Source organism: Myodes glareolus, chromosome 24, assembly GCF_982192425.1.
Source record: "Myodes glareolus chromosome 24, mMyoGla1.1, whole genome shotgun sequence".
NCBI lineage: Eukaryota > Metazoa > Chordata > Mammalia > Rodentia > Cricetidae > Myodes > Myodes glareolus.
The window spans coordinates 16,274,927-16,290,266 of record NC_142049.1 but is presented as its reverse complement, the minus strand read 5'-3'; the positions used below and the strand labels follow the sequence as shown (position 1 = coordinate 16,290,266).

Here is a 15,340-nt window from a genome sequence, read left to right as displayed (position 1 = left end):
TTGGAGACTTGAATAATATTTTAAACACACTGGCTTTCCCATGTAAACACATCCATATTTGGATGTCTTTCTGAGGCCTGTGATACTGCAGAGGCAGGCACACAGTGCAGACAGCCATGCCGGGGGTTGGCTCACCTTCTGCAGTTGGCAGACTCTGGGGCCCCATGATTTCTAACACTCAGTTGAAAAGGAGAGACCACCAAAGTTCCTGAGGCAACCCAGGAGCCCTGCCCAGGACCTGCTCCTTCCTTTCCCTTTCTTCTTGTCGCTCAGGGATCAGTGTCTGAGTCACCGACCTCCCATCCTGAGCCTCGCACCTGCTGGCTGTCCCTCTTCTCTTAGAGAAGACCTTACTCTTAAAGCAAACATTCAGCTCGATTTCCTTAGTTACTTTCTATCTCTTTACATGGGAGCTCAAAGTCTCCTTAAATTACCAATGGTTCCCTTGTCCTCCCTAGGCCTTCAGTCCCCTCTAGAACAGGTAATCTCAGAGGGCAACGCCAAGGCAGGAACACAGGGCTCCAGGGAAGATGACACTGGGCTAGAGGGCACCCAGCAGGGTGGCAGACACCTTGCTGTGTGTACAGGCACCCCACTGGTTAGTCTCTGCTTTTTAAGGTTTTGTTTATACACATCTATCTCTACCTTTCCAGGAGCTACTGTTCTCTAGCTCCCCCCCCCCCACTTCTCTAAGCACTGTTCAGTGACCCACATCCAGTTCCAACTTCCCGGCCAACTTCCCTCTCAAATTCCCATGTATGGAAATACAGCAGATGTCCCTGGCCAATTCCAAAGCTCCCAGGCTTTACAAAGAGTCATTTCAGCAAATGAATTGCACCAAGGGAGCAAATATAGTAACAATTACTATCAAATCCTATCCCTATTATATGCAAGGAAGTGAGACCATGAATGGCTCTCCTCGGAAGGAACAGACATTTTAGGCTGTAAATAAACCAAAACTGTAAAGAAAACCGGAAAAGCCAGTAGCTGGGCCAGTCCTTGCAATCAAAGTCAATCTGTGTATGTAGCAGATGATTCAAGCCTGTATTCTTTCTAGATTAGAAGGCCCAGAAAGACATGCTTGGGAAGTATCCGAATGAAGCATCCCCACTTCGGGTGCAGGTTAGATGTGTGCACCTGGTCATATCAGTTTTAGGGAGTGCTCAGTACAGTAAGATTTCGCCATACTTCTCCAGCAGTAAATGTGCCTCTGTACTGGGCACTGTGTCAGGTGTTGGCTAGGACAGGACTTTTAAGACAGTGCCTTCAGGAACTTTACCCAAAGCAGGGGGAGAGGAGCAGTCTACATGAAGAAGTGGTAGTCAGATCACAGCACCTGCACAGATAGCTCAGGACCAGCAGAGGGAGGAAGGTCATGAAACAGGCTCCGCAGGAAGGGCAGACATGGCGGAGGCTTTCACACGGAGGAGGTGGTGGCTGGGCAGGAGAGGAAGACATGGGGAGGGGAGGAGACAGCAAGTTCACATATGAGGAGCGGATGGGGAACAGGAGGAGAGGTACACTCATGTAACTCCAGCAAAAGACCTTGAACGGAAGTACGTTGACGGTTTCGGAGAGAGAGCATGAGAGCAGACGGGGTTAACAGTGGAAGCAGAGGCACAAAGTGGCATGAGTCTGCCCGTTCCGGTTCCTGGACTTTCTCTTTCAGACTTCCTCTGGTCCACAGGGAGAAAACCAGGGTTCTGAGCAGAAATGGAGATCAAGGAGCAAATGACGACACTCAGCTTCCATTCTGTCCCCCTCCCTCTCCTGTTCTCTGGGACAAGCCTTCCCGTGGAAAGGTCTTCTCTTTGGCTCTACTCGGCCCTGGTCTTGATTACTCCTCCCACGGGGACTATCTGTGCCAGTTCTGCTGGAGGGTTTGCCTCCATCCCGAGGTTCAACCCTACAAGGTCCATGGATCTTCAAAGTGAAGCCACTTCCTCCAACCTGGTCATATCAGTGACAAAAGAAGGCCTTGGAAAACCCAACAAAATCACTACAAGGACATAAAAGCTAGGACAAAGACCATCAAGGATGCTGCAGCAGAAGCCTGTGCAGAGGATGACAAGTGTCTAGAAAAGGGGGCTGCTGCCACAGGGAAGCAGAAGCTCCAGAGCCAAGAGATGCCAACAAGGAAGCAGGAGCCATGGGCAAAGCAAGGGATGCAGTCTAACTGTCTCATGAACACACACACTTCCCCTGCTGCGAGCTTTTCTCTGAAGACCACCAGACTGGAGAAGAGCATGCATCACAGACGCTTTTCTCTCAGTTTCTACAGTGCAGGAGAAAGCACAGATGCCAGTAGCAGGGGCCTATGTGTCTTACCCATGTATGGGGCAGGCCAGGGTGACTGGCCGCCTCCTCCATAGGGGTCCTGGGGCTTGGTGCTCAGAGCACTCGTGTGAAGAGCAGAATCAGAATTGGTCCTGAGGAGGGGAGGAGAGAGTCTGGCTGAAAATCCATTTTTTCCTCAGTGAAATGCAGCTGTTTTTTGATTTTTTTTTCTGAATATTACCAACAGGAGAGAAGACGAGAACACCGACTTTACAAACACAATGGAGGCTCGGGACCTACCTGCAGTCCTTCACACCACGAAGGCACCTGAGGTCCACCATATGTTCAAAAGAGTTCAATCTGGGCTTGGATGGCCCTACACTATGAGGCTAATGACACAGGGGACTATTTCAGCAAGGTTGGCCTCAGCTTCACAGCTTCCCTAAGGCTATCCTTTTCCCTCTGCATCTCAGGAGAGGGTCTGGGGCCCGTCTGAGCCGTAGCTGCACTAGGCTTCCTGAGAATTCCTGAGCCCGTGTGGAAAAGCACCTGAAACAGTGTTCTTAAGCCCTTTCCAGGAGAATGCATGGTCAGAACATCGCTACCATCCCCTCTTCATTCTCACCCTCCGAGGGCACAGCAGGGCTCCCCAGCAATTGTGCCATACATCATGGCACAACAGACTCAGCACAGGCACTGACTATGGCTGCAGGAGGTACAATAATGCAACTAGTGTGTACATTCTGCTTGTTTTAGGAAGGGCTACTGTGTGTCTTTTAAAGAAAGTATTATTTCTGTTGGCATGTAATAAGTTTATTGTTGCTATGCTGAAATGCACCAATGGGTACATTTCACATCTCAGCTAGATTTCTATCGGCAGCAGCTGAGTATCGATGGGTACGCTCACACAGAGAAATGTTCTTTCAGTGTGTGTGGTGTGTGTGTGTGTCTGCTGTTGTTTCCAGTGTAAAACAGTCCTAGACAAATGTGTGGGAATTGTTGATCAACAGCAAGTATTTCAAACGCTCTCAGATAGTTCTAGTGGATGCACGACTTCAGCTCCAAAAGATGACAACTATTTATTCATCCCATCCAAAGGTCAAACTGTCTGTCACACAGGGGGCACATGAGCAACTTCAAGTTAGCCTAAAATGCTTCTTCACGCTCTGCTCCAGGCAACAGCTTCATGTGACTGGAGCCACGTGGTTTCAGGGGAGGGAAGAGGCGACATGGGAAGGACTCTTGGGATGCTGCGGGAACAGTGTGTGCCCTGAGGGCTCCTGGCTCCGGCAGAGTCACAGAAACCCAGAAAACATCAGTCAAACAGAGAAGGATGGGGAAATGGGACTGTTGACTGCCACTGGACCACGGAGTGGAAATTATCGTTACCATTGTTAATCCCACTGCAGTTATGAGCTTTAAGCTTTTCTGTGGCCTTCAACTGGTAGGGCATTCACAGCTGGTGGGGCATCCACAGCTGGAGGGGCATTCACAGCTGGTGGGGCATTTTCAGCTGGTCATGGGATGACACAGGAAGGAGGGAGAGAAGAAATGAGACTGGCAGAATGCCACCCAAGACAGAAACACTTTGAGTGAGCATAGGCTGTTTACCACTTTATCTCTCCTGCGAATACTGAAAATTTCACACCACTGAGAGTTTTCATTTTTAAATTATTTTTTAAGATTCGGTTCCACAGCCCATGTTTTTTAACTGGTTGTCTCCTGCCTCTCAGCTTCTGGAGTACTGGAATTACAGCCTGAGCCACCATGTCCAATTCAAGCCTTTGGTTGTTTTTCAAATTCCAGTCCCCTCTGCATATTAGCTAGTATGCAGTCATTTATCCTCTTAAAGCAGAAAAGGACAGTCATTCTTCTGGCTCAGGACTGAAAAGTGACTGGGTCATTCCTAAAGTATGGCTTAAAGTAACCTCAAGAATAGCTGACATTTATTGTACTGTGACTCCATGTGGCATTCTATTTAATCCCTATTTAATCCTTACAGCCAATCCCCTCCTGGGTACAATGACTACCTCCGTGTTCGTATGTGCAAACTAAGACAGACAGAAGGTACCCTGTTTGGGATCATGTGGTCAGAGCAAACCTTGGTGGTCCCTTCCAGACTTTATGTTCTTACTGCACCATCTCCTACACACTCAACAGTATTCGGTTTTTGTTTTTACCACTTCATACAAACACAACTGATACAAACTGGGCAGCAAGATAACACATAGAGCTGCCTGGCCAAACCCATCATCTCCTTAAAAATGTACTTCTAGGGCTGGAGAGATGGCTTGGAGGTTAAGAGCATTGCCTGCTCTTCCAAAGGTCCTGAGTTCAATTCCCAGCAACCACATGGTGGCTCACAACCATCTGTAATGGGGTCTGGTGCCTTCTTCTGGCCTGCAGGCATACACACAGACAGAATATTGTATACATAATAAAATAAATAAACATTTAAAAAAAAATGTACTTCTACTACGAAACAGCCCACATACCTGTTAAGTGCAGATGTCAGCCTGAATCCAGGATGCTTTTCTTCTTTCCAAGGAGGCTGCTGCCTTTAGAAACCAGAACCACATTAAAAAGGGAAGAAGGTTAAGCTATGGGACCAAAGAGTGTTTGGTAGCCGGCTCTTCGAACCTAGCCATCTAGGCCCTGGGTTATCTAAGACGCTCAGGCCTTGCTCTGCTCAGCACTAGTGAGGAGGCCAGACTGAGTGGTCTCTCTGGAGCAGCAGTTCTGTCTTCCAATATAGCTACTGCGAATCCATAGCACAGCATTAGCCAGCTGGGCACAACTGGGCACTGGGTGGAACTGGTCAAAGGAAGAATGACCCTCCCTCTCTAAGGGACAGTAGGTCTTATCCCAGCACATGAAGTTTCCCTCATTGTTTACCCTGAGTATGTGTGCAGGGCTGCTGGCAATCCGGGATATGATTATCTGCTCTCACATGGAAGGCCATGAGTACAACATACTTGCTAGCCATCCTATGAAGATAGTCACCTGACCAGGCCTAGGGATCTGAGGAACAAAAGATACCCTGGGATATGGGGATACGGGGTTGAAGCACATCTATGTGGAGATCTGCCTTTTCTGACCTAAAGTACAATGCTGTACCTTACAAAAGTGAATCTCAGGACTCCTGAGGAGGCTGAGACCTGCTTGAGGCAGGGCCAGTGTTGCTCCATCTTGACCTCCTTTCTCAGATCCAGACTACGTTATTCATGATAAGGGCTCAGTCAGTATTTGCCCAAAGAATTGATGAGGAAAAGATTGAGAGTTGACATTCAGAGAATTCTCTCTCTCTTTTTTAAATGTCTTCTCTTTTTTTTTTTTTAAAAAAAATTTCTTTCTTATTTTTTCTGGTTTTTTGAGACAGGGTTTCTCAGTAGCTATGAGGGCAGTCCTGGAACTCACTTTGTAAACCAGGCTGGCCTTGAACTCACAGAGATCCTGTCTGCCTCTGCCTCCTAAGTACTGGGGTTAAAGGCATATGCCACCACTGCCCAACATCTTGTTTTCTGGGACAGGGACTCACTCTGTATCTGAGGCTGACCTTGAATTTACAGCAATCCTCTGGCTTCAGCTACCCAAGTTCTGGGATTACAGCTATGGGCCATCACTCCTGATGATACATACATTTTAGGAATCTCTTAAGTCTGATGTGGAGGTGTGAACTAATGCCACACACATAACAGAGGCAGTCAGTCCTCTTTCTGTGAATGTCTAATGGGTCACCAGATACCAGATACAAAACATATTCACAGACGCTAAACCAAATACATTTTCAATTTAGAAGTCTTTCATTCCTTTCAGTAACTGACTAAGAAACGCCAGAGAAGGAATTTATTTTTTCATGTCTATCATAATATTACCAAATCAGACATTTTGTTGGTAAATGTTTTCCCAGTGTATTTCTATTTGAATCTAGATTTGCTTAAGTAATTTTTATTCTGTATTTTCTTACAAGCTCAGAATTATATATGGAAAGGCTGCGTGCGGTTTTTTATGTTGTTGTCATCTGAGATTGGGACTCATTTCATCGCGTGGGCTCCCTGGAGTTCACTATGTCACTTAGACTAGCCTCAAACTTGTGATTCTGCAGACAAGTGCTGGGATTGCAGGCATGTACCACCATGCCCAGCACAAGACTTAAACTTTATAAGATAAAACAAAATGTGATGTTGAAAATTTCTAGCTAGGCCAGACACTTGGGGCACAAGCAGGAGCATTGCTGTGAGTTCAAGGCTAGCCTGGTCTACATAGCAAGCTCCAGAATAGCCTGGACTACATAGAGAGATGCTGTCGTCCCACCCTTCCCCCCCAAAAAATCATGGTGGAACCTGTCTCTGATTCCATCATTGGAAAGGCAGAGGCAGGAGGATCAGGAGTTCAAGGCCCTCCTTGACTATATCACAAGTTTGAGGCTAGCCTGAGCTACAAGAGACCCTGACTAAAATATTTTTTAAAAAGTCAAAAACTTAAATAATAAATAAATAAATCTAAAACAACATTCAAGATGGTTAAACCACCTTAAAAAGAGATTCCCTCCTACCTGTTAAAATACTCCTATAAAACAAAACAAAACAAAATACTTCTTTTCAGCTCTCTTACCTTGGCCAGCTCTCATCCAGGGGCTGCGAAGGATAACTGGCTGCAAAAGTATTCCCATCAAAGTAGAATTTTTAATAAAGGAAAACAAAATTTATGGGAAGTTAAAGCAGAATTAAGAAACTGAAACTGGAGGTTCGGCGGCTGAGTTTCCCCCCACACCTAATGGGGCACGCCCCTCCACATTCTCACCAGTTCTATGATCTGTTCTCTAACCGTGTCCTCACCAGGCTCGCGTGGGCTGTTTCTGTGTTGTGTAAGTGCAGATGTATCATGAATGAGCTGTGCAGATGTGCGTCTGCGGAGGTCAGAAGTCATCCTCAGAAGCCTTGGTTAGTTGTTGCTGTTGTTTCATCGTGTGTGTGTGTGTGTGTGTGTGTCAGAGAGAGAGAGAGAGAGAGAGAGAGAGAGAGAGAGAGAGAGAGTCCCTATCTAGGGCTGGCTGTTCTGGAATTCTCTATGTAGACCAAGTTGGCTTTGTAGTGCTGCCTCTGCTTCCCAGAGCTGAGATAAAAGGCTTGTACCACCATGCCCTGCTCCCTGTTTGCTGAGACAGCATCTCCTTGGCTTGTAGCTCACTGACTGGCCAGTCAATCCCAGGGATCTGCCTGTCTCTGCCTGCCCAGCATTCTGATTGTAAGTGCATGCCGCCATGTCCTGCTTTTTCACATGGGTCTGGGGCTCACACTTGGGTCCTCAAGTTTGCATGGTTAAGTACTCTGCCCACTGAGCCTTCTCTCCCCACCCCCTTGTGTGTGTGTGTGTGTGTGTGTGTGTGTGTGTGTGTGTGTGTGTCTCCAGACCAATGTCTGTTTTCGTGAACTTCATCTCTTTGCAGTACACCACTGGTAAGGTCACCCTATGCAGGCCTCCCTTTCTCTGGATGGATGGACTCAGGCCCAGCTAGTTTTTGTCAAGGTTTCTCATTCTCCAAAGAGTAATTGGTTCTCGGAGAGGCCTGGGACACAAACAGGACCAAGGAGAGTACTTCCAGGTGGGAATAAGGCAATTGAGTCCAGAATGCTTGTCTATGCAAGAAGTCAACACCACTGAGACAGTCTTAAAGATACCATATGGCTTCCTGGCCAAACCCCTTGGGTTTCCAGTGACAGCAGTCAATCTACTTCCTTTTTCCTCAGGAGGCTGGGGCAGGAACATCAAGTCTGAGATCAGAGTTAGCAACTCAGTGAGACCCTCTCTCAAACAAAGTAAGAACAAGAAGTCGTGGGGAGATAGCTCGGTGGGAAAGCCCTTGTCTGGCATGTGTGAGCCCCTGGGCTCACCCACCCCCAGTGCAGGGGGGGGTGAACTTTCTTTTTGAGTTTGTTTTGGGAGGCTTTGTTTGTCTTTGAGGCAAGCTCTTACTAAGTAGCCTAGGCTAGCCTGGAACGTATCATGTAGCCCAGGCTAGCCTCAGATTCAAAGCAATCCTTCCATTTCAGTCTCATGAGTGCTGAGATTATATGTATATATATGTGTGTGTGTATGTATGTATACATGTATATGTACTTATCTTAAAAAATTCTTTTCCAAATTAAGGTGAGTTCTTGTAATTTCTAAATCAAAAGAGAACTATATTAGACTTGATGTGGATGTAAATTCCAAGTGTAAAAGCTGTTGTTCTCTAGGTTCTGTGTTGCTTATTGGGTCTAGCACATCTTAAAACCATTAAGTCCCAGTTGGGCATGGTGGCCTTTAGTCTCAGCACTTGGGAGGCAGAGGCAAGCAGATCTCTGTGAGTTCAAGGCCAGCCTGGTTTACACGTGAGTTCCAGGACAGCCAGGGATACATAGGGAGATCCTGTCTCAGAACAAATTAAGTCCCATCACAAAGCACTGCACACAAATTAGAATGTGGAAGGTCAAATATTTGTTGCCTCAATGCTGGGGTACAGTGTTTGCATTTTAAGCTGCTTAATAAGCACTTAGAACATGAAAATGTAGTAAATCCTGGCTGGTCTTCATGTAACTAGGCTGAGGTAAAAGAAGCTAGAAGTGTGACTTATGGACTCTCTCCTTTACTGTTATCTCATCCCGGTCAGTAGACAATTAAAAATCCAAGACGCACAGCCCCTGTGGATGGATTGGGCTCAGTTTACCCTTGCTGACTGCAGGGACTCAGGGAGGGAAGTGCTGGTACGACTCTGAGCTCATCAAGGATGGGGCCGAGCATGGACAGTGGAGAAACCAGGGTTCTCTGTCTAAGAGAGGGGCACTGTTTGAGTCCTTCCCATTGTCTAGGTTGTATCTTTATCACTGTTCTATTTTTCTGACCCCTGATTTCTGTTTCCTTTTCTTTCTCTATCCTCCCTTCCTAAGACAAAGTCTCATTCAGACTGGCCCTGAGTTCACTGTAGAGCCAGGCTGACCTTGAGCTGTGATCATCCTCCTACCTTGGCTTCCTGGCACTGAAACTGCATTTGTAACACACCATGTTCAGCCCAAACATGCCCCAATAAAAGGAATACATCAGGTATAAAAAATTTTAACTTATTAGTCCACATGTGTATGTGCATGACAGAGGCACCGATGCCAAGGCACATTGGTTAACCAAGTGGAGTAAATTCTCTCTATCCATCTTTGCATGGGCTCTGGGGTGGAACTCAGGTTGCTAAGTGTGTTTGGCAAGCCCCTTTTAGCTGCTGAACTACCCTGCCAGGCCTCGAGTCAAATTTGAAAAGACATGTATGAGATCTTTCTAAGTCTCTGCACACGTGAGAGGAAAGCAGGCTGCAGGCAACATTATGAAGTTAGGATTGCTCTGCCTTAGAACTCTAAGGACCGGTGTCTCTTTGTCGTCTGACAGGACTGTTAGGGAAGGGTTGGGTTTTGGAGGTCACCAGGTTTTGAAAACCCATAAAGATAGACATTTATTAACTCCAGAGTGTCTCAGAACCCTACTATGTACCATGAGACTCCAAGAGCAGGTGTGTGTGTTGGGGGTAGGGGTACAGTGTTTCTGAGACTTGACAGGCTACGACTCTCAAAGAACAATATCCCATGTTCTAAAATTTCCATCCTGCTGGGACCAGATAAGCCAAGGCCTGCTGCAGAGAGGCGGTTCCTGTCAGGTTCTCAGGCATGTGTTTTAGGTCTGCTCAGGCCAGGGTCTCAGCTCTGCTGGGGAGCTTTCTAAATATTGTTTTCTTCCTTCCACAACAATGCACCTCTCTGAGAACGGGTTTTCTAACGTCTTCCCTCCAGATCAGAAAGCAGTCCAGAAGCTCAACAGAGTGTGTTTGGGATAGGGCAAGTCTAGCACCACTGAGAAGAAGAGGGTGGGGTGGGGGTGTGGGGGTGGGGGTCGGCTGGAGCGCTAAACATGGACTGCTGCAGAAAGGTGTATTTTCTAGGCTAAGAATAGCCTTTGAGGTGCCTCTCCTTTGTCTGCAGTAGCAGGGGTCGACAGAGTCCTGCTGTGGCAATGCCCTGGCCTTGTGGCAACCATGCATGCCTAATCTAGAAGGAGCTTCCTGGACCTGAGCCCTGTGGCTGCCCACTCGGGGAGGAAGCTGCAGTATTTGCTGAACAATGTTCATTTTATCTGTGGCCATTGTAGTCCTGGACCAAACCCTTGTTAGCAGATTGCCCACCCTAAAACAATACCCACGCTAAGAAACAACTACAATAAAAGAATTCTGAATACATCTTTTTCTTCTGTTTGATCAACAAAGATTCAAACCATTTGCTGGCATTTAAAGTGGTAAAAGTTGGGGGCTGGAGAGAGGGCTTGGAGGTTCAGAGCGCTGACTGATCTTTCAGAGGACCTGAGTTTGGTTTTGAGCATCCACATGGTTGCTCACAACTGCCTGCAACTACACTTTCAGGAAATCTCACTTCTTCCAGCTTCTATAGGCACCAGGCACATACGTGGTGCATAGACATACACACAGGCAAAACATCCATATATATATATATACATATATATATAATAATTTTTAAAAACTAGACTGCTTTATAGACAGATATGAAAGGCAACAGGATAAAGTGAATTACTTCACCGCCAACAGAATGCTGGCCAGGAAAGCAAAGAAGGCCTCAGGTGTCTCCCTCCGAATTCCGAGTAAGTTTACCACCTGAGATGTTAAAATCATCCATTCTATTTTTCACTTGATGCTCACAGTTTTTTGAGGCCCCAAACGTGATGCAATAGTTCATTGGTGGATATCCCTAGGCTAATGAGCTTCTCTACATCAGACATCCAGGCCCAGAATCCAAATTAGGGGCTTTCCTTTCCCTTGCGAGCTGGCTGGCTGGCTTTGCTGATGCTCTTAATGGGCTGATTCAGAGTTAGGCCACCCTCTGGGATGTATCACCCGAAGAGAGACAGCTTCCCTGGACATGCAGGGCAGTCCCTTCTGCAACTTTGTTCGGTCCGTTCCCTTCACCAGAGCCTTACTTTGGAAGCTGCTACTCTCTAGCTATTGCCATCTGTGGTGGTTTGAATGAGAACGGCCTCCATAGTGGCCAATGTTTGACTACCTGGTCCCCAGGTGGTGGAACTGTTTGAGAAGGATTAAAAGTTGTGGCCTTGTTGGGGGTGTTATTGGGGGTGGGCTTTGAGGTTTCAAAAGACATTCCCAGTTAGCTCTCTCCAAGAAGTGAGCTCTCAGCTACTGCTCCGGCACCATGCCTGCCAGCCTGCTTGCTGCCATGGTCCCCACCAAGATGGTCACAGACTCTAACCCTCTAAAGCTCTAAGCCTCCAATAAACTCTTTAATGAGTTGTCTTGGTCATGGTGTCTTATTACAGCAACAGAAAAGTAATGAAGACACTATCTGAAGTTACTTTCCTTAATTATTATTTGCTGCTTAGCTGCCTGTCATCTCTCAGAAGACTGTAAAACTCAAGAATATAGGGATACCTCATCCATCACTTTGTCCTCAGTGCTCAGGGAAGGGTCTCCACGAATACATGTTTAATGAATGGATCTACCACACCCTACTTCACCTTCTTACTTCACCCCCAGTCCTCAGTCTCTTCCACTCCCCACTCTTTTCCTTCTTTTTACCCCTCTTTCCTTCCTCCCCTCCCCTCCTCTTCTCTTCTCCTCTTCTTCTTCTTCCTCTCTCTCTCTCTCTCTCTCTCTCTCTCTCTCTCTCTCTCTCTCTCTCTCTCATGCTGAGAACTGAATCCAGGGCTTGCTTTACATAAGCCAGGATCTCTGCCACTGAGCCACACTAGCAGAAAATTTTCCTGAACCCCAAACCCTGAGAACGTTAGGCAAATACTCTGCCCCTGATCTATGCTCTCCCGTCCATGTGTTGTTAAATCAGGCAGAAACATTTAGCCTTTTGCTAGAGAATTCCAGGCAGTTTGGATAATTGCTTGGCGTGCCACGCCACACTCACAGGTGCTAGTTAGATAAACCGTGTCTCCCTTTTCCCTTCCGCACTCTGTGTGAAGCCACCACACATTCCGGGAAGGAATTCTCAGGATCATCTGTCACTTTCATTTTCCCCGACAGCAGCCATCTAATAGACAAAACTAGAAGTCACTGCAGCTCCATGGATCAAATTCAGTGTGTCTGGAGAGGAGCTGGGAGGACGCAGGACTCGCCAGGACCACTGCCCTCGCTTCTCAATAGAGTAAAACCCAAGGGGCATTGAAGGCAAGAAAAGGTGATCCTTTCTCTGTGAGTCCCTGCAGTAGGAGACTAGGAGTCTTCTCTAGCATGTGGTTCTCCTTGCCACTGCTTGGACTAGCCTGGGCTATATGAGTCACAGCAGTAGAATCCTAGGCAAGTTACTCTGACATCTAGCTTTCTCGTGGGAAAATGAGGGTTAAAAAAGTCAACGACCCATTGACTTCTGACGACTGAATGACATATAAACTGTCCAGCACAGTGCCTGGCTGGGTAGGTGCTCAGTAAACAAAAGTGCCCTCCCCCACTTCCTGGTTTCTAAGCTTGTGAAGCCAACTCTACCATCACTGCCAGGAATCAGCTCTCTGCAGGGAGATTGGCCACGCCTACCTGCTCCTTCCTCAGCCTGTGCCTGGGCTGAGAAGAGCAAGTGAGAAGAGGTCCTGGCATGCTGCTGTTTCTTCCTCTCTCGCAGCATCCAGTTCAGCTCTGTTTGCCCCAAACCAACCTTCAGCACTGTGGGATGCCACCCAAGCCTGTCCCACTTAAATCAAAGTGCCAGATGAATCTACTGGCCCCTTTCTTTATTCCTTAGCAACAGAGTTTGGTATCACATCATTGTTAAAGAATTTTCCTAAATGCTGCTGGAGAGATGGCTCAGTGGTTAGGAGCACTGGTTGCTCTTCCAGAGGAGCCAGGCTCAATTCTCAGCACCCACAAGTTGGCTCACAACTGTAACTCCAGCTCCAGGATCTGACACCCTCATACATGCAGGCAAAACACCAGTGCACATAAATTAAAAGAATTTTTTTCCCTAAATATCAAGTTTATATCTTACTTATCATTTACTGAGTTTGAAACTATATAAACAGACAATCTTATGAGATTTCTCCTTTAAATTCCAAAAACAGGTCATCAGGTCAACAATCATACAAACATCAATTTGCCCATTTTTTGCTAGATAGACTAAATCTCTCCAAGTTGATTCCAAGTCAAGCTTAACTCTGCTGGTTTCTGAAGACAATGCTGAGGACGCCTGGCATGCCTGGATTACATGTTTATGTTCTGCTGTGTCATTCAACAGAACATTCCCGATGTTTTCATAAACACCTACCATGATCTTGCCCAATCCGGCTGCAGAAATGTTGACAGCTTTGAGCTCAGTGACTTTTATTGCTTCCTCTCAGAAGATCAGCTGGAGCTACAGTGAGATAAATCCTGAGCGCTCGTTTCTCAAGCATTTCAGAACTCACACTCTCCTCAGACAGTGAAAAAGGATATTTGTCTCCCTGGCTTCTCCCCAGACCTTCGGTGAAGGGGGTGGAAGCGGTTCCGGGCTGGCCTCTCCACCAGCCCATGGTGGCGGGTTCCGCGAACATTATCAGCTGGATGAAATGTCGGCTGCAGAGAGAAAGGAAGAACGTTTGGCCTCTAACCATGATATTGCCACTCACCCTCAAGAGCTACTGATAAAGACGAAAAGCCGAGTTTCTACTTTTACTATTGCACGCTGGTGCTTTGTGTCAAGGTAAATAACATATCACATGTGACTCTGTTTCTACATAATTACAGAATATATCAAAATAGTCTCTAATGTGATAATGTGGAAGCAGACAGATTCTACATAAAAATTGTCACAGTTAGAAAATGGAGAACCAAGGGACTGTGGTTTCAAGCTCTCTCAGTCTCTTCTTGCCTTCTGAGAGCTACAATTCTATCTTAAAATGTTTTTACCGGGCCAGCAAGACGGCTCAGTGGGTAAAGGTGCATGCCTCGAAAGCCCGAACCTGGATTCAACCCAGACCCCACAGAGGTGAAAGGAAAGAACTGTTTCTGCCAGGTTGTCCTCTGGCCTCTATGCAAGTTCCACAGAATGCATACCCATATGCATGGGCATGCACACGCGCGCACACACACCTGTAACCCCAGAATTAGAGGGGGCAGAGGCAGAAGATTCACAAGTTCAAGGCCAACCTAGGCTACAGCATGAAACCCTGTCTCAAACAAACAAACAAACAAACAAATAAAAATTATTTATTTAATTAAATATCTGCTGCCCTAAAAAGTACTTAATTTTTCCTTTGCTTTTCAAGCTTACTTGTGTATAACTTTTACATCGTTGTGCAACATTTTGTTGTTGTTATTGTTGCTGTTTTCGAGACAGGGTTTCTCTGTAGCTTTGGAGCCTGTCCTGGAACTCACTCTGTAGACCAAACTGGCCTTGAACTCACAGAGATCCGCCTCCCTCTGCCTTCTGAGTACCAGGATTAAAGACATGTGCCACCACCATCACCTGGCTGAAAGTCAATATACTTTTGAGATCTAGTTTTTGTACTTAACATTATTTCACAATATACAACCTGTCTATACTAATTCAGAAATCATACAGAACTTCATTTTTAAAGCTCATAAAGCCAGCCATTTACACTGCAGTTCAAAAACTGTGGGATTTGGAGGCACCGCGACATCTTCCTCTTGCTAACAAGTTACTCTGGCTTCCGTATCAGTAAGGTAGGAATGACAGCTTCCAGTTAGGCTTGTTAAGAATACGAAATGAGGTCAGGAGGTGGTGGTGCACACCTTTAATCCCAGTACTTGGAGGTAGAGGCAGGTGGATCTCTGTGAGTTTGAGGTCAGCCTTGTCTACAAAGCAAGTCCGGGACAACCAGGGCTATACAGAGCCCTGGCTTGAAAAACAAAACAACAGGGGCTAGAGAGATGGCTCACAGGTTAAAGAGCACTGGCTGCTTTTCTGGAGGACCCGGGTTCAATTCCCAGCACCCATATGGCAGTTCACAACTGTGTGTAACTCCAGTTGCAGGGGATACAACATACATACATACAGACAGACAGACAGACATGCAGGCA

General features: G+C 46.6%; 1 protein-coding gene across 2 annotated transcripts in view; it reads right to left on the bottom strand.

The window, feature by feature from the left end:
- The window catches only part of Crtc3 (CREB regulated transcription coactivator 3), a 100,319-nt gene that overhangs the window by 25,927 nt on the left and 59,052 nt on the right, over window positions 1-15,340 (bottom strand). For both annotated transcript variants that reach the window (XM_087901486.1, XM_087901485.1), the window contains exons 3-6: window positions 13,754-13,873; window positions 6,892-6,953; window positions 4,773-4,835; window positions 2,329-2,429 (exon numbers count right to left, since the gene is read on the bottom strand). In XM_087901486.1, the coding sequence (XP_087757612.1) occupies window positions 2,329-2,429; window positions 4,773-4,835; window positions 6,892-6,953; window positions 13,754-13,873 (346 nt within the window). The remainder of the gene's footprint in view (window positions 1-2,328; window positions 2,430-4,772; window positions 4,836-6,891; window positions 6,954-13,753; window positions 13,874-15,340) is intronic.